The sequence below is a fragment of the Micromys minutus genome (genome assembly GCF_963924665.1).
Source record: "Micromys minutus genome assembly, chromosome: 16".
Taxonomy (NCBI): Eukaryota; Metazoa; Chordata; class Mammalia; order Rodentia; family Muridae; genus Micromys; species Micromys minutus.
The window spans coordinates 36,356,044-36,379,703 of record NC_137985.1 but is presented as its reverse complement, the minus strand read 5'-3'; the positions used below and the strand labels follow the sequence as shown (position 1 = coordinate 36,379,703).

Genomic DNA, 23,660 nt, shown 5'->3' with positions numbered 1-23,660 from the left:
TGTGAAGGTCAGAGGGCAATTAGTTCACCCACTGTTTGAGTCCTGGAGATTAAACTTGGGTTGTCAGTTTTAGAATTACACTTCCCTGCTGAGCTATTTCACTAGCTGTTTAGTGTGTTTTCAACTTTAAAAAATTCCTGTTAAGGGGATAGAAAGATGGCTTAGTGGTGAAGAAGGATGGCTTACCAGATCCTCTTGCAGAGAACCTGGGTTTGGTTCCTAGCATCCCCATGGTGGTTTATAACCATCTGTAACTCCAATTTCAGGGGAGCTGATGCTTTCTTCTGACGTCCAAGGGTACCAGGCACACATGTACCAGGCACATATGCGGGCAAACGTGCACACATAAATAACTTTAATATGTTTAAAATAATTCCTGTTAAAAGAGTGGTAAAAATAAAAGTCTAGGGATGGAAAGTTGGCTCAGGGTTTAAGAGCACGAATGCTCTTTTGTAGAGAACTCAGGTTCAATTCCCAGAACCTACATCATGGTTGCTCACTCCAGTTCTGGTGATCTGATGCCCCTTTCTGGCCTCTGTGGGAAACAGGCACACATGTGATATACATATAAAATGCAGGCAGAATACCCATACATATAAAACAAAACAAAATAAAATCAAAACATTTGAAAACAGAGTCTAGAGCTAGCTATAAAGCCTGAATTTACACGTCAGTTTTTGTCTGACTGTAGACAAGTCCCTTAATCTTTCTATACAGTACTTTTTCAGCCACAAGATGTGTATAATAATGGTGTTTGCTGAAAATTCAGTGAGGTCATGGGTATAATACAGCTACAGTGGCTATTAGCGTGCGCTAAGCAGTGTTGGCTGCTATTCTTAGCATTTTCATTTTTCTGTCATTGTTCAAATAATAGCACACTTGAGATCATTGTTTCCGTGTTGTGATGGGTGACAGTCACTTTGTTTTTTCACATCGTCTCCATTTTTACCTCCAACAACATCCTAAATCAGGTCGGTGAGTTCTGAATCTCTGCAGTAGTCTTTTCTGTGTTCCTCTTACGCACCTAGGTATTGCCTTCTAGATCCAGGGAGAGGAGGGTCTGCATTTCAGGTCTGTGATCCTTACGCTTAGGCAATCTGATTCTTGTTTAGAGTGTACCACGTCCTCTTTGGGGTAGATGCCAAACCTATCAGACATAGCATGTACATTTCCTAGTTAGTGACTAGAGGTTGTAATCATGTCCTTTCTCGAAAGATGAGTCTGCTTTTTAGTGCTGAGGAACACTGCTGTGGTAGGATTGCTTTTTGCTTTCTTCCATCTTTATCTGGAATTGAATCATGTTTATAAAGAAGCAATTGCAGTTCAGGTGGCAACATGAACCCTTTACATGTATGGCTGGCAAATTGCCCACAGGGCAAATAGATATAAATTAAATTCTCCACTGAATTTTTAGGGTTGGAAGAAGCAGACTCTGTTTATAACTATTTTATATTGGATTATTTTTTCTTTGAAACTATGTAGAATTACATGAATACCTTATAAGTACCCACACACATAGAGGAGGGGGAAGAGAGAGAAATTCAGTATATGGCTTTTTTTCTTGAATGAATTAAGAAACATCTGTTCTGATGGTTGCTCTGTTAGAATTCTGGTTCAGCATTGATGGAAAAATAAATCTTATAATTGTAAGTTTGGCCAATCAATCCTCCAAGCTTCCAGGGTAGAGTTGTAGCCCTCCCTCCCCAGGACTGAATAGCTTTATCTAGCAGGGTCTTTTGGCTTTGGCAGAGGAGCAGTACAAAGGACACATTGACTGTAGCTACTGGGGAAACCCTTTTTCCTTCTCTGGCCTGTAAATGCTGTTCTGTCCCTGTGAAAGCCCTGACATCAGCTCTTGGAAAATCCAAACACTTGTGTTGGAAGAGGGCAGAAGCTCTTGCCTGAGCCATGACTAACGGCTGTGCTGCAGTTCTGAGGTACCAGATGTCTTCAGTCATGTTACACTTGGAAATCTCCATTTCAAACAGAGTTCAGCAGCTCCCACATCTCTAGTCTCCTCCTCCTTTTCCCTCTCCCTCTCTCGTTCTTTGAATAAAATAGCACCATTAGTGTAGAGGAGGCTGAGCCAGCAAGGCAGAAGGATCACACATGCATTTGTGACTGTCCTGGGATATGTAGTGTTTTAGGCCAGCCTGGGGTGCATAGAGAGACCTTATCTCATAGAATCCAAAGAGGTGGTAGAGAATTCTTGTTTGAGGGGCTAAGCATTAATATTGTACACTTTGTTTTTTTTATTTTTCCTACCTGCTAAGTGTTTCTTAAGTATTTGCTATTTGGGGTGGAATACACTGTTACTGTAAGCACAAATTAAACTTGCCTTTCTTAGTGCTCAAATTTGAAGAGTGTGAAGGCTTATTAATTTTTTAATATTTTAAAGACCAGAGAAACAGATGCTTGTTATTTTATTTAATTAAAATAACATTTTTCTTGTTTAGTTTTTATTAGTTGAAAATTCTGTGCATATATATTTTTTCTGCATATCCACCCCCACTTTCCTGTTTAATTTTTCAAAAAAAAAGATTTATTTTTACTTTATGCGCATTTGTGTTTTGCTTACATGTATGCCTGTGTGAGGGTGTTAGCTTACTTGGAACTGGATTGTAGACAGTGGTGAGCTGCCATGTGGGTGCTGGAAATTGAACCAAGGACCTCTGGAAGAGCAGCACATGCTCTTAACCTCTGAGCCATCTCTCCAGCCCCTCCTGTTTAATTTTTGAGGACAGAGTCTTGCTGTATATCGCCAGCGCTGGTACTGAACTTTCGACAGTCTCGTATCCTCAGCCTCTTTATTGCTGGGATTTTAGGTGTTTGTCACCAGGCCTGACTAGAGTGTTTTTTTTAGACATAAACCAGATTATGATTAAAACATTCTAGTTGTCGTAGGTTATTAATAGATTTCTTATATTATTGGTTTTTGTCGATTGCTGATGACATCTCAGTACTGCTCTTTGGGCCATTTTCTAACACTTAGGCCTCAGTGGACATGGAAGTTTTCAAATACACTAAGTTGCTTATTCTTGCAGACCGTTGTCTTAGTTATTTTCATAACTACTTCTGTGGTCCCAGATCACCTCATGGCTTCCACTCTTAACCTTACAGTGTCTTAAGTCATGTGCCTTTAGGTTTTTGAATAAACAGAATGACTCTATTCAGTCACCGTCATATACCAGTGGGGGAAGAAGAGATGTGTCAGGAAGAAATGTGCCACACAGTCCTCTCAAGAGGAAGGGAGTTTCTTTCATGTGCACCTCCTGTGAATTTCATTCCCTCTCTCTTTTCATTACTTCTGTCCACGCAGTCAGCTCACTCACCAAGAGAATGGCATGGCCATTAGGCCAAAAGGCTGTTGCTACAGCTGGATCTGCTGGCCTTTGTCACTGGTGTTTGAGGATACTAGTAAACCATTGGATAAACTTACAGTTCTTTCTAAGGAAGACTGAGATTTCCAGGATCGAGAAAAACGTACATCCTCTGTTCTCAAAGAAAATGTATTGAATGAACACATCATATAGAAATGATATGTCAAATTGTTAAGTGTTTTCTCATAACTAACTTGCTTAATTAGGCTGTAAAATCTAATACATGGAATAATCTTTCAAATAATTTAAAGTATGGGAAGAGATAAGCTAACAGAATATAAAATTATTTTAGGTTAAAATAATGTAATCCAATAGAAGGAAGAGACAGTTGGAAACAACTGAGAAACCCAGTAGAATGATGATTAGGCTTAAACCTATTACATCAGCAATCTCCAAAAAAATAAAAAATAAATAAAACAAAACCAGGTAAATCAGTGTAGTAGTGTATACCTGTAATTTGAACATTGTAGAGGCTAAGGTAGGTGGGACATGAATTTCAGATCAACATGGGCCACTGTGAGTAAGATCCCATCTTTTAAAAAAAAAAAAAAAGGGTGGCTTAAGATTAGCTCAGTTGTACAGTGATTGCTCAATGTGTGAGACTCAGTGTTCAGTCTCTAAAGCCATAAACAGTTAAGGCAGAAGTCACAGATGACATGAACGAACAATACCCAACTGTGTGCTTCCTTTAAGAAACACACCTTAAAATAGACATGGTTTGAGGTAAAAGGATGAAAAGGGGCACAGAATGCTAACAGTAATAAAACTAAAGCTGAAATGACTTACTACCATTACAAAGCAGATTTGTGAACATAGAATCTTATTAATGATAGAGCAGCTCTTCTCCCTGTATGTTGAGGTTTATTCCTGTGACACAAGTGTACTGTGTATATGAAAGCTAATGGTCAACCGTGCGTGTCCTTCCTAAGGTGCCATCTGCTTTGTCTTTTGAGACAGGGCCTCCTCCATTGCCCTGGAGCTAGCACAGCAGTCTAGGCTTACTCATTGTTGACTCCCAAGAAACTGACCTTTTCTGCCTCCCTAGTGTTAGGATTACAAATGTGTGTCACCCTGATTTTCTCACCCAGGTCCTCATGCTTGGGTGGCAGGCAATTTACGGAAGCATTACCTCCCTACTGCTCCTAATCTTTAAAAAACAAAACCAAACGAAACAAAACAAAACAAGATAGGGTCTTTTGAACTCATCATGTAACTAAACATAGCCGTGCATTCCTGATCCTTCTGCTTTTGCCTTCTGAGTGCCGAGATTACTGATGTGAGCCACTATGCTGGGTGTAAGAAAACCCTTTCATAATGATAAAAGAATCAATTTAAAAAGAAGCCCAGCTAAGTATTACACAAATTCTCAGTTAATTAATTGGAAGCTGAGTAATTTAGATAAAGTGTCTCAAAATTTAAACACGAAGCCAGACATACTTTTAATCTCAATACTTGGGAGGCAGAGGCAGGCAGAAAAAAATCTATATTTTATATATACTTTTAATTCCTTGGTTTACAAGGTTGGCGTAGGAAAATGTTCTTGTATTTTCTAGTTTGCTAAGGAGCCTAAAGTACCATGTTGTGCCAGAAACAAAGAAGGTCTCAAAATACAGAAGGGAGGGCATGTCCCAGATACATAAGTGCCAACCTGAAAGAACTCTCAGTGGCTTAAGCTAGAGCAACTTGAACATGGAAATAAACAGTGCAGTATTAGAGTTTATCTCAGGGTATAAAGTAAACATACAGAGTCCACATCTGGTAGATGGGAGAACACAGAAACATGGCTGGCTCTTCCAGAAAATTCCAGAGCATGTAGATAGATTCCTTTTTGTATGGGAAATGGAGCTTAATACCTTCAACTCCTAATGGAGGTTAGATTAAAAACAACAAGGCTTTACATTTTTCAGACATTATTATTGTGGAGTGTGTCTAGTGAGAGGGAGGGAGGGAGGGAAGGGGGCAGAGAGACAGGGAGAAAGAGAGGATACGAGTCACGGGGTCCTGTGTGGAGATCAGAGGACAAGTTTATAGAATTGGCTCTCCTTCCACCTTAATGTGGATTCTTGGCATCAGACTCAAACTGTCAGGCTTTGGCTGCAAGTTCCTTTACCTCCTGAGCCACCTTACTGACCCAGGCTAGAATTTTCAATGACTTTTATTTTTCTTTTACTTTAAGCCCTAGTTATCCTAGAACTTGCTCTGTAGAGCAGGCTGGCCATGAAACATAGAGATCTGGGTGCCTCTGCCTCCCAAGAGCAGGAATTAAAGACATGTGCCACTACTACCAGATTAGGATTGTGTTTCCAAAGCATGAAGTATGGTGGGCTAAGAGCAGTAGCCTTACAGGGAGAAGCCTCGAAGATAGCTCCTTAACGTAATGACCACTGCTAGTGTAACTGTTCACAGATATAACATGTTGGTAACCTGTACCTCTTAGGAGGTAAGGAAATGTACATTCCTCTATCACGTGATGAAATGGATGTTTCTCTTCCATGATCTTCCACAAATACCCAGTACGTAGATGGATAGCTGATTTTCAGTATACGGGGAATTCAACAGAGGGAATCTTCTGTAGTGTGCTGGAAGAGTGGGCTGTCCACATGTAAACAGATAAACATTTGTTCATAATGTCTCCTGCAAAAATTTATAAAACACACCACATCTAAAAGTAAACAAAATTATGGAACTATCAGGAAAAAAAAAATAAAGAATGCCTTTGTGACTTTGTGTTAAGTAAAGATTTCCTAGAAGTTTACAAAATGTATGTAAAGACCCAGCTTCTAAGTTGGGGCATGTTCAGAGAGATGGGGCTTAGGAGTTTGGTGTGTCCCTGAGACCACATTTAACCTACAACAAAAGTAACGACTTCAAATGTAACAATTTCTTAAACTTTGTATCATCTCACCTTTAGTTCAGTCAAACGAAGACTCTTCGCACCTGTTATCTTCACAGATTTCATAAGAAACATTATCATTTCCTCTCCTGATATATTGATAGTGTCGGTAAATTGCACTTTTATCTGACAGTGTTTCTTGTTTGGTATAGCTCTTTGTTACCTATCAGTTTGTGTATCTAACTTGTGACCGCAGTGAGTGCTTTCTTAAAATAAGCAGGGAGTCTCTTGTATCCATACACAGTCACTTGGGCAGCAAAGTAATGCTATGTGGTTATTTGTCTTATAAGAGCTATTGTTAGAAAAGTTCCTGCTGCTCTCCCCTTCCACAAAGGTTAGACACAAATGTCTGCATAGGATTAATGCAGCCAGAAGAGCCCGTGTCCTTCCTTTTTTGTTTATTTAGTATTCATGCTGACTGCCTTTATCTCTAAACTCCCATGTGTGTTCCTTCCTGTTAATGAGTTCATCCTAAAACTTCAAGGGGAAGTTTAGGTGTGGAGTTAAGTATTTGTTATAGTGTTGTTCCTGGACTAAAAAACTATACTTAGCCTAAATATTAACAAAAATGGACTAAGTTAGTTAGGCAGCCATATTACAGAATAGATATTTTGCAGTTATAAATAATTATGTGGGGTTCAGTCCTCAGTGATGAAAAAAAAGTAGTTAGAGTCTTCTTTTTCAGATTTTTATTTATTTGGAAGCTCTGTCTGAAATAAAAGCCAAGCCATTCTGATGAAGGGGTGTGGAGGTGGCGTTAGAGCCTTTTTGATACTCTTTGTCTGTGGTAGACCTCTTAAGAACCCCGAGGGTCTTACATGCATAGGCTAAAGCCATTGCTGTAATGAAATGTTTAATGGTGCAAAATATGTTAATGTCTTATTTGCTTGTTTGTTTAGAGAGAGAGTCAGCCAATGGTTCCCAGGCTGAGCTTAAATTCCTGGGTTCAATGTTCCAAGTCAGCCTCCCAATTAGGTGGGATTACAGTGACATGTGCCACCATGCTCAGCTTGATGAAAGTTACCAGGTGATAGGTTTAGTTGCTTTATTTAATTTTCATAAAAGAACTTTTGTACTATTTGTGAAGTTCATATATAGAGAAGAAATCATTCCATGGTGTTACAGAGTAGAAAGGCTTCGCGTCTAATGAGACTTTATATCTTGGGAAGGAGACAGTCTCCTTCTTCAGTGACTTGGGAGTAAGAGTCTCTTGATTGTTATTTGATATTAGTATGCAATATAATATAGTATAGTATAATTAGTATGCAATAATTTGTTTAGTTATGTTAGCTTATGTAGTCTATGTATAAAGTGTATTAGAATAAGCTTTTAAAAAAACTTTTTGTAGCTGAGAGAGAAAATAGAAGTAGTGGTCGGTGTATTTCAAATGTGTCTTTGTTGTTTTGTGACAGAATCACTCTGCAGTCTTTGTGGTCACAGAACTCACCAGAGACCCAGGCTGGCCTTATGTGGCAGCGAACCCTCTACCTCAGGCCCAGAGCACTGAGTTGAGGGGCATGAGACATGCCTGCTGGACTGGGCTTTGTCAGCAGCAGATCGCAGTTCTGGGATGCTGTAGGAAGAATATTGGAATTGTTAAAACATTTTTCTCTGCATGCTACAAATTTAGTGCTATGTAGAGCCATTATTACTGAAGACAGTATATTTTAGTATATTTTATATTTTAAGTCTTCTTCTATTTACAATTTCTCTGTTGAGAGTGAAACAAAACTATACATATCTGGGGAGATAGCTTGTGTGAGTAGAAGGACTGGAACCCCAGTTACCAGAATAAGATAAAAAGCCAGGTAGTCATAAAGTCCCCTGTAATCTCTGATTTCCAAAGGCAGAGTCAAAGAATCCCCCAACTAAGCTAGTCAATTAGACTAACTGGCACTGGGGAGAGATGCTGTCTCAGTACATAAAATGGAGAGTGATTGAGATAAAGTGTGTTTGTGTTCTCCCCTCCATTGTGTGTATGTGTGTATAATGTGTGTGTCTGTCTCTTTATGTATATGGAGAAATTAAACAAATAACTGTAGGAACAAGAATAAAACAATATTATGATGCTAATTTTCTTATGTTTTCCATAATGTAAGAAACTTCTTCCATTTCTCACAAAATTGGATAATCTCCCCATATGATAGTTTGAAAGTCTGAGACATTTACATTCCACACAAAAAATGGTTTTGTAGTTAAATTCTGACTGAGAACTTATTAACATTTGATATTAGACTCAAAGACAAATCTCTTAGTATAAAAATATATTTTATACTTTTAAAAATGTATTTTAATGAAAAATAGTTTTCTTAGTAGAAAATACTAAAGTGCTCTCTATGAACTTGGGAAGTATATTTGTAAAAGATGTAACTGAGCTGAAGAAATAGCTCACTGAAAGTGTTCTGAGTTCAGATCCTAGCAAGTAAGTAAAAATACAGTTCTTCTGGCCAGCATGCCCGTATCCCTGGCCTGGTAGCTGCCAGCCTAGCTCGGGTTTCTGTCTCAGAGGAATAAGACTGAGAGTCATGGAGCAGAGCCCTGATGTCCTCATCCCAAGCTCTGTGCACAGGCATCCACATAAAGCTTTGTGCACACCTGCCCTCATTTTTAATTGTAGTGATGAATCTTTTATATTCACATAGCCTCTTACATTTCATGTATTTATAAAAATATACTTAACCACCTAAGGTATACCTAGATTAAAGGGTATGTAGGCAAACGTCTTATCTATAATGTACTTCCTTTGTAATTAAAAAATGTAAATATAAAACATGGGATCTGTACAATCTTTATTAGGATTCTACTTACAGAGTTCTACCTACAAAAAGGGTTTTATTTCTCTTTAAGACGTAGGTAGAATCATATTGCTTTAAATACTGGAAATTGCAAACTTTTTAGAGCACATAGTAACTAAGCTTGTAATTTCCTGGTTTCCTGGGCTCCATTCCTGGGAGTTTTGGTCAAGTCTGTCTTTTGAGCTTGTGTAGGGATGGTGCAGTTAACCGGCTGGGTATTCAAGTAGTAAGTGTAGCACCAGATGAATGGGGATCTTTCAGTGCTCTGATTTGAAAGGGAGTCTACATGAACTGCTTTTCTGTCTCCTAAGACTTCAGAAGTAAAGGGTCCTTCTTTTTCTGTGATTCTTTTGGTACTTAGAACAGTTAAGCTAAACCCACTGTCTTAGGTTTTCTGTTGCTTTTGTGAAACATCATGACCATAAACAACTTGGAGAGGAAAGGGTTTATTTCTGTCTAGAGTTCCATATCATAGTCATCCATCAGTGGCAGTAGTCAGGACAGGGACTCAAACGGGCATGAAGGCTGTGCAGAGGCCATGCTGGAGTGCTGCGTACTGGCTTGCCCTGGTGGTTTGCTCAGCCTGGTTTCTTTCTTTTTTTAAAAATTTTTATTTTAATGTAATTATTTTATTGGATATTCTCTGTATTTACATTTCAAATGTTATCCCCTTCCCCCAACTCCCATCCCCCCCTCCCCTACCACTTGCTTCCATAAAGGTCTCCCACTCCCAGCCACCCTCCCCACCTCAGTGCTTTGGCATTCCCCTGCACTGGGAAAACATGCCTTCACTGGACCAAAGACCTCTTCTCCCATTGATGCCAGACAATGCCATCCTCTGCTACATATGCAACTGGAGCCATGGGTCTCTCCATGTGTGCTCAATGGTTGGTGTTTTAGTCCCTGGGAGTTCTGGAGGGTTTGGTTGGTTGATAATGTTGTTCTTCCCACAAGGTTGCAAACCCTTTCAGCTCCTTCAGTCCTTTCTCTAGCTCCTTCATTGGGGTCCCTGCATTCACTCTGATGGTTAGCTACAAGCATCCTCAGCAGTATCTGTATGACTCTGGCAGAGCCTCTGAGGAGGCATCCATATCTGGTTCCTGCCAATAAGCACTTCTTGGCATCAGCAATAGTGCTTGGGTTTTCAGCCTGGTTTCTTAAAGAACACAGGACCATCTGCCTTATTTGCTTTAAATAGAATTTGGTAATTAGAGAAAAACTGCTGTGATTTTAGAAGTTGTGAGTTTTTTGGAGCTGGAGAAATAGCTTAGTGTTTAAGAGTGCTGGCTGCTCTTCCAGAGGACCTGGGCTCAATTCCCAGCATGCTCATGGCAGCTCACTGTTGTCTGTAGCTCCAGTTCCAGTGGGTCTGACATCCTCACAGACGTACATGCGGGCGGAACACCAGTGCACATAAAATGAAACTGAGTCATTTAAAGGAACGTGAGTCTTTCTGTTCTTTGTGAGTAAGCACTAGGTGAGGTTGCCTGTGTTGTCCTCGGTCTTCTGCTCCTCCTCACTTCATCTCTGTCCCCTTCTATCGTTCCCATTTTCTTGGATCAGTCATGCTGCTGGAAAATTCTAGAATTCTTTGCCAGAGTCTCCTGGATGCTGCAGATCTGACAGTAAGCAGCATTGTTTGGGGTCACTGAGGTTGATGGGCGAAAACAGCAGGTACATTTTGGTTTCTTTTGTTCGGCTGGGGTTCTGTAGCTCAAAGAACCAAATGGTTTCTTTTGGTCGATAGACTACAGGCCTTGTCCTTAGCAGGCAGTCTGTTCAGAGTCTGTCCCTGCTAGTTTATATTCATTGATAAAGAAAAATCAGATTCTAGTTCCTCTTCTTCCCCCCAAAGGATTATCAGGCAACACAGGAACATTATTTCTGAGCTGTCTTTTGGCATTGCCTGTTTTCTAGAACAGCATCCTCTTGTTCCAGACTCCTTCCCACTGTCTGTCACGTTATCATTCCATCTCTTATTATAGAGCCTTGTGGATACTTTAGCTTTTTTTCTGTGTTTCAGTTTGATTGAAATAAGAGTTAAAGTGAATTTGTAATTGAACTTGTCTATTAGGGTTTATTTGGCAATCAAACTGCCTCTATGATAAGTGAATTTTTTTTTTCCAGTTATTCGTGTAACATCTAGTTCTCACCAAGAAGCCTCTCTGGCTAAGGGTGTTAGTGTAGGCCTTTTATCCTAGTACTATGGAGGCCAAAGCAGAAGAATCATGACTTTGAGGATATCCTGGTTATGTAAGGAGATTCTTGTTACAGCTCCCTCTACCCCCAAATAAACACCAAACAGAAAAATCAAATCCCTCCTCAAACTCCCTTTTCTTAAGTCAGGGTCTTAACTCTGTAGCCCAGGCTGGCCCAGGACTTGTTTTGTGGTCCACACTAGCTTTGTACTTGGAAGCTTCTCTACTCTACCTCCAAAGCTGAAGGAGGGCATGTGTCACCATGACCTGCTACAGTACTTAAAAAAAGGACAGCTGGGGGACAACACCGGGGAACCCCAGAAGAACAAAGAAAAGCAAAGGAAAACATACACTTTGTTTTCTACTTGAGGAACATATTTTTAGTAGCTGGCAATACTCTGAAGGTTTTTTTTTCTTCTTTCAGAGTTTCTGTTATGAAAGCTAAAAATAAATGAGAATGAGCTTTAAAGAACAGAGCAGGACCTCTGACCCCATTGTTGTCTTGCTTTGGGAAAGTTAGTATAGATTGTAATGCCTTCTGGTTTAGCATAGTCAGTAGCTGTAGTAACAGAGTCTTTACAAGTTAAATTAATACAAATATCTGCTTTTGTTTTCCCTTTGTTTCAGGTTTCCCCTCAAAAAACCTATAAGGTAAGTTGTTCAGTTGCTTTTATACTGAAGTTGGAGTTAAACTTTAATTAGAAACATTCCTTTGAAATTATGGGGATTTTTGTGGTTTTTGAGAGCGTGGATTTAAGTAGTACAAACTTTCATAATGTTTAACAGATTTCAAATACAACAGGTGTTGCATATTTTTTCTGGAACACAGCCTTGTTTTGATAATATTTTCAGTGTTTTTAATGTAAGCATTTAAAAAGTTTATTCAAATTGACACTTTAAGGTCACTCCCTATGAAGAAATTTAATTTTAAAATCTGACTGTTTTGAATTGTGAGTTGCTTGGGGAGGTGCAAATAGATTGTTAGTTAGGGCATGTGTTGTCACGTGACCGCCTGTTGTCTCCTTAAAATGAACTTTGTGCACATTTAGTCTTAGTTATTTTAAGACAGTAAAGAAAAAAAAATAGAAAGTATTTGTTTTTTTTTGTGCCTCTGTCTGTTACATATATTCTGAGAGTCCCTAATACTCATGTCTTAACATCTTTTGTTCTCTCTCCTTAATTATCATTAATGTTATTTAAAACACTAATAATTGTAACCTTTTAGTTAGTAGAAGTGTGTGTATTATAGGTTAATCTTATTTTTAATTGCCCAACCATCATCTGATGCTTGAAATTGGTTAAATCTTAATAAAAAACAATAATTCTGGTGTCATTTTGGGCCCAGAGGTGGCTGGCTAAGGCTTCAATCCTATGAAGGCAAGTCTTGCCTATGTAGGTTTGTTTTATAACTTGTTTTTACATGTTATAGTTCTGTAATGATTTCAGTTTGACTATGGTATATATAATGTCAGGGAGTGTGTTGAATTCTTTGGGGACATTCTTATTGTTAGGTAGAACTATAAAAATTGGTGAAATATGCATAGTTATTTTTAAGAATAATATTAAAGTTAATATTGAATATTACTTTTACTACTTGATGCCCTTTTATAACCAAGAACATAGATTGTGCAGTAAATTAAGTTAAATTTTAAAACTCTTTGAAAGAAATAGAGGCTTATGCTATGGAAGACAAATTTATTTCCTTTTTTTTTTGTTTTTGTTTGTTTGTTTGGTTCTGGAGAGATGGCTCAGTGGTTAAGAGTGCTTGCTGCTCTTGCAGAGGAGCAGAGTTTGTTCTCCATAACACACATTTGGGCAGCTCACAGTCTCCTGTAACACTAATTGCAAGGGCTTTATACTGTCCGACCTTCATGGGTACCTGCACACACACACACACACACACACACACACACACACACCACTGTAAACAACTTCATTTGTGTAATTTTTATATGAAGTTTTATTGTTATGATTTTTTAATAGTAAATATTTGATTGTTTTAACTTAGGCATGGAAGTATTTTGAACCGAGAGTCACCAACAGATAAGAAACAGAAAGTCGAACGCAGTACATCACATGATTTTGACCCCACAGGTAAAATTCTCTTGTTCTTTCAAAAGTGTTTTGCAAACAGTGACGTTCAGTCTCATAGAACTTACGTGACTTGACACTCAGGCCTGGCTGTTCCTTCCCAGCCTACATCTGGTGGTTGTGTAGCTGGAGTCTGCAGGAAAGCATGCACACTTACCATAGCAGTGTAGCTACCACAGTCAGCTGTCACTGTAGGACTCATGAGGCTCCGAGAAACAGAGATGCCCTAGTTGGAGTTTGAGGTACACTGAGGTCTTAGAATCAGGACGAATCATGGTGCAAGTACTAGTGTGTCATTAAAGGGAAGATATTGACCACCGGGAACTTCTGCATTCACTTAAAACTCAGATATGTTTGTTGTGAATTGATTAGCTTCAGTGCAACTCAAAAAATGTACAGTTGCTGCATTTTGAATAAACAAACGAATATACATCCACTATTTCGTCTTCCCTACCCACCTTCCTTCTTTTTTTTTTTTTTTTTTTTTAAATAGGGGGTACAGGACAGTCTTCCTCCGTAGCTTAGGCTGGCCTTAAATTTATGATCATTCTGCTTCAGACTCTCAAGTGCTGGGATTCTAGGCATTAACCACAATGTTTAGCAGAGACACTTCCCTTTCTTCAGTCAAGTGTTCTGAAGGCCGTGGTGGTCTAGCCTCTGTCATGCTGACTTCCCTGAGAAGCTTCATGCTGGCAGATACAATCAGGCTTCTCAGTGTTCTGCACAAGATTGAATTCTGCTGCCCTTTCCTTTCCCCATGCAATTTCACTGTTTTCTTTGTAGATAGTGCTTACTAGTTTTTTATTAGGTATTTACATATGTTCTTTGAGCAAGTATTATTTTGTTTAGTTGTGTATCCCTGTGACAAAAGATAAGCAACACACCAATCTGAGATGGATAATTATATCTCTCAAAGACATTTTTACTTAAAAATTTAATTTTAAATACTTAATAGAATATTTTTGTGTGAATAATTGAAATACTTCATACTTTTAGAATAGTTTTGTTAATTTTGAACAAGTACTACAAACATTTAAGAAGGAAAAACTAGGAAGTAAGCAATGAGTAATTTGCTTTGCACCTTGTGTCATAAAACAATATCTAGAACAGATAGATGGCTGTGGGTGTGGTGGGAACAGTAACATGTCACAGGTCTCCTGAAGAGAGAGCGCTACACTAATGATACCCAGGATCCAGGTCACCAACCAGAGTTTCTTAGTTATTTCTATAGCTAGTTATTGTCTTTAATAATGGCCAAATAGTCACATAGTCATAATGCAACAGTCTCATTAGTCTTGATTAATCTGTACGCTTGTCTGTAAAGTGCCCATTTCCACAGAGACCACCCCCTTCTCGGGGAACGGAGTGTAGCTCTCAGTACTCTGTTCACCTCTACAGTCACCAGATCATACAGTGTGTATTCACCTGTTGCTTTGTTTGTATTTTTTATTGCATTCTTTTCTTCCATAATCTGTAAATATGTCATTCATTACCTGTGCTGTTCATGACTGTTCTAAGTGCTGTCATCTGTGATGTTCATACTTCATGTTTGCACAGTTTAACTTGATCATGACTCGTTCTTTTATCCCCATGAAATTTCCCCCTTACATTGGTCTCCATATTTTCTATATCTCTCCTTTTCTCCCGCTCTTGTGCAGATAGCTCCTCCAAGAAGACAAAGTCTAGTTCAGAGGAGAGTAGATCCGAGATCTATGGTAAGCTGATGTAGCTCATGTGGCCTTGCACCTCTGCAGCTTGCTTCATGCTGTTCCATTTTGTTTTGGTAACTGCAGCCTTTCTTGTCTGCTCTGCATGGCATGATCTCCTGCAGGGAAAGGGAGCCTGGGGTTTGATGTGGCTGTGATATGAAAGCTTAAGATGACTAGAAACTAACATGGTAGGTTAAGAATCGACCATGTTACCTGTTTCCTCCTGTGTATCTTAGGGAAGTGGGGTCAGTCTCTCTGAACAGCAGCGATGGGCTTTGAACTATTGGCTGCCTCTGCTCTCATCCACAGGTTTTGAATTAAGTAGAATTTAAGCAGCTCAGTCATTTCTATTCTTATAGGAAATGACGTCACTTATGTGTGTTAGCATCTTTTATTTATTAATTTTTAATTGGTTCATCACCCGGAAAAGTCATTCTTCTAAAATGTATCCCTAATTGCAAAATTTTTTAAGTATTTTATTTTCAGGCCTAAAACATTTGTGCCTTCTGGAAGTTTCCCTGAGACTTACTCTTAATAGGAAAATTTCAAAATACCCTAATCTTCATAAGCAGTAAGTTTAATCTGGATGATGAGCTTTTCTAGCACACGGTGAAAATGGAGTATTTTCAGACTCTCCTGGCTTCATAAATACGGCAGACTGTTTATGAAGTTTATAGAGCTTTTTCTTTTTTTCTTTTTTTTAAAGCTTTGTGGAACATGGTTTTACTGTGCAGCCCTAGACTGTCCTGAACACACTGTGTAGTTTAGCTGATCTCAAACTTGCAGTGTCCTCCTGCCTCTGCTTCCTGAGTGCTGCGATGACCTATCAGCACCAGCACACCCCCTACCTAGTTAGCTAATGAGCAAGCGAGTAAGGAGGTAAGGCGTTGTCTGGGACAAGGCTAAAAACTTTCACTGAAGACGGAGCCAATGGAGTCTTCTCTAACAGAGCCAAGGTCCATTGGATGGAAGTTTACTCAGAAGGGTCTGGTCTTCCTTGGCCTGTATGAGGAGGAAAATGTGTGGAATTAATTGTCCATACTTCCCGAGAACATTTGGAAATTGATGCCTACTCCTAGGCCTTGGCACCACGGAGCCTTAGTGCTTGGTTCTGAAGCGGTTATGCTTGTGTCCGATACACGCTCACATGCTTTTCTCTGTTGTGTAGTCAGAAGAAAATGTTTGCCAGGCCCTGTGGTAGGTCTAGTTTATGCTCTTCTTTCCTCTAAAGTAGTGTTTAATAGTCTGTGTTTCTGTTGTAACTAAGGCGCTTCCTGTCTTTTTTTTTTTTGCTGAGGAATGTGAACATTATCTGTGCATCTCCATTCTTCCTAGCAGCCATCTCAGCGTTGTGGTTAACTTTGTTCACCTTTTTCTCTAGATTTTGCTGTGTGTAGGAGCTTGTACTTGTTGGATGAGGATTAATGATTTAGGAATCTGACAGAAAATACTATACTAATATTTTTCTTAGAACAAAGAGCTTTATACTAGTCAAGAAATGGCTTGGTAGTGACAGAAGCATCTATACTCAGGGAGCAGGCCTCCTCCCCAGTGTATCTGTCCTGGAGAACCCTGGGAACAGGCCTCCCCAGCGTACCTGTCCTGGAGAACCCTTGAAACACTGTTTTCTGGTGGTTGTTGTTGTAGGAATTGAACTGAGTTCCCAATAAGTCCTCATTAGAGTGATGAGTCAGGTATGACAGCTAGCGTGCGAATGCTTTGTAGCCTCTCTCGTGAATGTATTTGTCAAGCTGCTTTCTACTGCAGTTAGTGTAGGTGAAGAATGTGCTCTAGGTTGCCAAGGGAAGTTTGGAAATGGTATATGACTGAGTGGAATCCAGCAACCAGGGACATTCTGCTCAGGCAGGAGGGGTCATTCTCTTCTCTTCGATAAAGTTTTTTAGTTGAGTGCTTAGTACAGATGTCACTCAAATAATTTCAAACTTATTTTGTTACTCTTAGAGTTGCTTTGAGGAGTAGATTGTTTGATTGTGCTTGTTTGAAGAAGAAAGCAAAAGGGTTGCTCTGTAGAAACTTCCCTTGCAATACTTGTCAGTGTAGCCTGGTCAACGTTCTATCTGTCCCCTGTACCTCTGTTGCATGTGTATGGATATATTTCCTGAACTGGAACTTTAGTGTGCTCAGTTTTCTGTTGTATATAGTTTTTTTTTTTTTTTTTTTTTTTTTTTTTTTGAGACAGGTGCATCTCTCTCTCTCTCTCTCTCTCTCTCTCTCTCTCTCTCTCTCTCTCTCTCTCTCTCTCTCTCTCTCCTTCTTTCTGTATGTATCTATCTCCCCATCCATCCATCCATCCATCCATCCATCCATCCATCCATCCATCATCCATCCATCCGGTCTTTAGTTCCTAATCTCTACCTCTTGAGTGTTGGGCTTACAGATATACCCCATATGCCTGGGTTTGTTGTTTTTGTGAGACAGAGTCTTGCTATGTGACTCTGGCTGGCCTTGAATTCAGTTTGTAGTCCAAATTGTCCTTAAACTCAACACAGCTCTTCTGTGTCAACTTTCTGAGATGACAGGCATATTTCTAATACTGTAATGAAGAACTGTTACTGTAGGGTATGAGGGAATCTGTGTAAGAATAAGCTATGTCCCTTAAAAGCCATCTTGGACCACATATGCTGCCACAGTAAAATGCCTTGGCCTCTGTGGCTTAGAGGACAGAAGTGTTATCTTCTGAGGGTTCTATGCATATAGAACTGAAGTCTGATACATAGAGGTGAAGCTGGTGAGGCTATAGGTGGCTGCCTTCTTCCTCCCCTTCACATAGACTTTCTGCATAAAGAGAGAGAGTCTAATTCTGTCATGAGAGTCTCTCTCTCTCTCTCTCTCGTCATCTCTTCTAACTAGCTAAACGCCTGCCTCCAGATCTCACCACATTAGGAGTTAGGGCAGCAGTGCACAGGGGTTGAGGGGAAATGAACATTTAGACCATACTAGAGGCAAACTGTTAACACAAGTATCCCTTCTCTGAAATTCTTGAGAGTAGATGTGTTTTATGTTTTGATACACAAGAGTATTTACAATGAATTTGTAGGGATAAACTGGCATAAACTTGGCTTATATTTCATACCTGGTGTATGTACTAAATAAACATAGTCTGAGGGTGCAGTATTTTTAATAATCCAAAAATTAATGGTCATCATGTACTTGGATATGGTTTATTCAGAGAGTAATTTGAAACTTCATGCGTTTTTCTCAAGTTTTCTATATCTGCTGGTTTGATTCTTTCTCCTACCAACTTGCTGTTCTGTCTGTCCTCCAGCCTCGCGAAGAACACTGAACAGGAAGCTTGCATGTTCTCATAGCCCACTCTCTTTCTTTTTTCTCGAACCTGAAGTCTGGCTTCTGAACTCACGCTGTCTTAAACTTGACCCAAGGTACTCTGCTTGAGAGCCCGTTGCCTCCTGAACCACTCAGGCACTGCTGATGGCTTTCTTGTCTGCTATAACCCTGTGATCTGATTGATTATTTATTTATTTATTTATTTCTTATTAGAATGTCTGTTTATTTGATTGTCAATTCACCTTAACCCTACAGGTTTTTATATTTGTGTGCATGTGAATTTGTGTTCATTATTGTGTGTGTGTGTGTGTGTGTGTGTGTATGTGTATGTATGTATGTATGTGTGTGCGCTTATGCTCATGTGTGTGCACATGTGGATGTTGGGTGTTATCTTTGCTTGCTTTTTACCTTAGTCTTTTGAGACATGGTCTCACTGAAGCTGGAGTTCACCAACTCAGATAGGTTATTTGGCTAAACAAGCCTTATGGGTCCTCTTGACTCTTTACCCTTGCACTGGAATTACTCATGTGCACTATAGTTCAGCTTTTATGTAAGTGCTAGGGATCAAAATCGGGTCCTCATGTTTGCATTGTAACCACTTTATCAAATGAGCTCTATTGCCGGCCTATTTTTGTTTTTTAGAAAGTCTTTCTATGTAGCTCAGGCTGGCCTAGAATGTATAGTTTTCTCTGTGTCCAGTGCTGGAAAAATAAACAAATATCAATAAGCCTTGTTTCTTTCTTTCCTTCCTCATTCCCTCCTTCCCTCCTTCACTTCCTGCATTTTCTTACGGAGGTTCTGATGTAGGCTGCCTTTAAACCCTCAGGGTAGCTAAGGATGCCATTGCATTCCTTACCCTGTCACTGTACCCTCTCTGTGTGCTGCCTAGCCTAGCCTTTTCCACTGTAGTTTTAATTCTCCCTACTGTCGTTCCAGCCACTTCCTTCTTTAGTGTTCACCACATCATTGCACTGTCTTAATAGACTCACAGCTTTGATTTTCTATTTTTTAAATTTTGTTTTGTTTTGTTTCTCTGTGTAGCTCTGGCTGTCCTAAAACTTGCTCTGTAGATCAGGCTGGCCTTCAAACTCGGATCTGCCTGTCTCTGCCTCCCAAGTACTGGGATTAAAAGGATCGCCCATCACATCCAGCCATAGATTCATAAGTTTGTATCACTTCAGTTTCATGGTGATTCACCTCCTTTTCTCTATTCTTCTATAGTCTGTGTTGACATGTCAAATTAGTATTACTAAAATAATGGATGTGCTCATTCAGTGCTTGCAAAGTACAAGTAGTTACTGAAATATACCATACTTCATTTCCAGCTTATCATCTGGCCCCATCTTCTGTCCTTAGAACTATTAACCAGAATGATAACTATGTGAAGGAAAAGTTTGATTAATTTTACATTTAGCTACATTTAGCCATTCTGCATTATTCTGTACTTCAGCATATGATAGACAGAGAATAACAGTTTTGTCAGTTAAAAAGCACTGTCTTCCTCACACTGCTTTTCAGGATCACCCAGCCACGGTTGTTGTTTCTGAACTTCGGCATCTGACTCCGTGTGCTTGCAAATCCCATGATGCCATACTCTCTGGAAGTGAGTTTTGAATGAATGATTGTTGAAATGAAGATGATGTACTTTAGTAGAGAGAAATGATGGAATAAAATCTTGACTCATCTTAATTGGCTCTTCCCTTCCAAAAGAGCATAGAAGAAAATGGGACTTAGAAAAGGGATTTGATTCTGGTGGGCATCTAAAAGAATGAAGTCAGTGTACTTGGAGCTCAAGGTTCGTAATGTTGGCAGCCTTCTGCATTTAGAATGCAGCAGCTTCTTAATCAAAGGATTATCTGAGGTCTTACTCATAAAACACGTATGTCTGGCAGCAGTTTAAAACTGAGCTGTTTTTATTAGGTTGCACATGGTTTTTCTCCACACCCTTCCCTGCAGCTCATTCTTAAGAGGTGAGACTTAGAGAAGTTTGGTCATGCAATAAAATAAAAGGTGAAGAAAGGCTAATGTATGCTTTTTAAAGCAAATGGAGTATAGAAGGCTTAGCATATTGCCTTATGTGTTTAACACTTCATTTTCTTTAAATTTACTATCTGGCTCTGTAGGTGTAGTCCTTTTCAGGAACATATGTATAGTAAAACCCGAGAAAACCTTCTCAACAGTTTTCAGATCTTTTATTGCTACTTCTTCCCCCCCCCCCGAAAAGCATTACTTTTCTTCAACCTTTAAAGTGCTGTCCCTGGTAGTTGCCTGTTGAGTGAGGTGGGGTCCAGGTGAGCATGGCAGTGGGCTCTTGCAGTCCCAGCACAGGAGCACAGTGAGGACAAGGCTGGCTTTCCGGGCCACCTGGCAAGCCCGATTTTAAAGTTGTTTGTTTAATTTATTTTTTAATACATCTGCATTGCTATTTTGGAAACGCATGTTCTTTGTTATTGTGACAGAACACAACTTAGGAAAGGATAACATATGTGTGAACTTGGCAGAGCAACTGTACTTCTTCGTGAGAATAAGCCTCACGCCAGCTGGTCAACTTGGAGAAGACATACCAGGATAGGAAATGAGGAAAACCTGGGCAGTAGAGGTCTTAGTTAGGGACAGATAGGGAATTAAATTGTTAGAGTTGGACTTTTGCCAGACATATCCTCCATTAATGTGCCCTTAAGTTGTTTTTCTACTGTGAATATCTTCAGGGCTATGGGTTTTCTTACTAAAAATGGTTGAGCGGTATTTAAATTTCCTTTGTGGAAAATAAATTCAGACTTAATTTTTTATTGCCTCTTTTCCTACGATTTGTTTTTATTTTGTTTGTGTCTGTGTGAGTGTGCTCACAAGGGCCCAGAAGAGAGTATTGGACTACTTGAAAATGTAATCATGTGTGCTTGTGATAGGGGTGCTGGGATTCAAACTCTGCTCTTTGTGCTTGAACAACAAGCATGCTTTACCGCTAAGCCATCTCTTCAGCCCCAAAGTAAATTTTTTAAAAAGTGTGTGTGTGTGTGTGTGTGTGTGTGTGTGTGTGTGTGTATGTGTGTGTGTAGGTCAGAAGACAGCTCCTAGCAGTCAGTTCTGTCATGTGAGTCCCAGGGATCGAATTCAGCTTCTTGGAGCAAACAACTTTACCTGCTGACTTTTCTTTTTGACCCTATTTTTTATTTTTATTTATTTGTTAGGTTTTGTTTGTTTTGTTTTGGACAAGATTTCCTCACTTTGTAACTCAGGCCAGCCTTGAACTTGCAAGTCCTTCTGTCCAGCCTCTCGAATTCTAGCATTATCTGGTATACCGGATCCCAACTTAAATTCAGATAAGAAAAAGAACCTAGATTAGATTTATTTAGTGTCATTAGTCACCAGTTATATGCAGACACACGGAAAGGAATACAAAGATAATAGGAGACTGAACTTGGTTTCCAGCCATTTGCAGACGACTACAGAAAGATGCATAGCAACACTTTTTGGTAAGTACATATGTTGAGATTTGTCCAGACAAATGGATTGCTATGGGAAAAACAAAACAAAATCCCCTATATATAATAACCAAGGGAGGGATAGAGACAGTGCTGCTCTAGCTGAGCTTCACTGAGCACTTCAGTCAGGGTTACACTTTATTACCGGTTCCCTTTGAACATCTGCCTGTCCTCATACAAAATGCTAGAATGTAGCTCTTAACCAAGAGATAGTGATCTTAGAAACTCATTCAGAGTCTGGATGATAGTTGTGTATAAACTTCATAGTAAGAGATTTAACAGCAAAACAAAGGATGGATTGTCTGGTAGAAACCAGAAGACTTCAAATGATGAATGCTAGAGTTGGTGGCTTGGGTTTTTCTTGTTTTAAGTATAAATGTTGTTCAGACAGTGTCTCATGTAGTCCTCTCTGGCCTTAAATTCACTGTGTAGCTGGGCCTAGGTTGAAACTCCTGATCTTCCTGCTCCCTACACCTCCCTAGCACCAGGATTATAGGCCTTTATCACCACCCATGACAGAAAATGTCTTGTTTTGGGGTTAGAATTCTCTTATTTTGCACCCTGTTATACCTTGTCATATGTCTGCACTGTTTTAATCTTATTTTAATGTCCTTCCTGATAAGTCAGCTCTGAGCACAGGAACTCCTGGTACTTCAGTATCTCTCACAGCCATCTACGTGCTAGTGCTGAGTAGCAAACAGAGGATGTGTGTCTTCGAGGCTTATCTACTGTTGTGAGAAGATACCATGACCAAGGCAACTCGTAAGAGAAAGAGATCATTCGGGGCTTATAGTTTCATCGGGTTAGAGTTCAGGACTATTCATGGGAGTGTGGCAGCCAGGAGGCAATCCTATAGCCTTGGAGCAGAGAGCTGAGAGCTGACAACAGAGAGACAGAGACAGACAGAGACAAAGAGACAGAGAGATACTGGGAATGGCCTGATTCTCTTGAAACCTCAGAGCTATTTCTCCCAGTGACACACAAAACCCCTGACAACTTAAAAAGCCAAACAAAAATTAAAAGAGGAAGTGTGTCACAGAGAATCACTTAAATGGAAGGAAGCAGACTTTGCATCTTCTGCAGAACCCGGCACACGGGACCTTAGTGGTCTTTAAGTGCACAGTGGGTGGGCACTTTGTTTTTTTCACATCTCTATTTACCTTCCTTTCTGAGCATCTGTCCATCTTGAGACTCTTCTGCTTTTTGGAATTTTATTAATGATTTAATCACATTTTAAAGAATGGATTTTTGTACCAGGTAGACTGTACACCAGGTTTTGAAGGAAGGAGAGCCAGGTCTCCCTCCCTACCCTTGGAGCATTTAACAGTGAAGAGATAAAAACAAATACCTGTCCATGTGGAGCACTAATGAGTTTTAGAAGCAGACAGAGGGTGCATTGGGAGTCCAGAGACTATTTTATAACGGGATTAGGGAGATGCTTCCAGGGCTGGGTGGTTAAGAAACATTTAAGATAGTTGTTTCTTAGGGACTTCTGTTGTCTCATTTTCTAAAACTGCCTGTATAATAAGAAGCCCTGCTCTGACAGTTTCCTTCTGTCTTACCTATTCAAAGCTAATAACCTTGTTTAAACAAGATAGCTGGAGCATGGTAGCACACAGCTGAAATCCCAGCACTCAGGAGGTAGAGGCAGGAGGATCATGAATTTAAGGGTAGCCTTAGCTACACACTTCACCCTGAAACCACCACTTAAAACAAAATCACAGAAACATAAAGGGGTCCCCCCTTGAGGATTGTTTACATTAACGGCAGGAGTGAATTAGCATATTGTAAACTGAGGAGGCAGAG

At 39.7% G+C, this 23,660-nt stretch overlaps 1 protein-coding gene across 2 annotated transcripts in view; it reads left to right on the top strand.

Annotated features, from left to right (window-relative positions):
- Positions 1-23,660, top strand: part of ARHGEF12 (Rho guanine nucleotide exchange factor 12) — a 116,483-nt gene that overhangs the window by 39,142 nt on the left and 53,681 nt on the right. The window contains exons 2-4 of one of the 2 annotated variants that reach the window (XM_080930231.1): positions 11,894-11,917; positions 13,275-13,360; positions 15,016-15,072. In XM_080930231.1, the coding sequence (XP_080786357.1) occupies positions 11,894-11,917; positions 13,275-13,360; positions 15,016-15,072 (167 nt within the window). The remainder of the gene's footprint in view (positions 1-11,893; positions 11,918-13,274; positions 13,361-15,015; positions 15,073-23,660) is intronic. The other variant, XM_080930232.1, reaches the window with a different exon arrangement.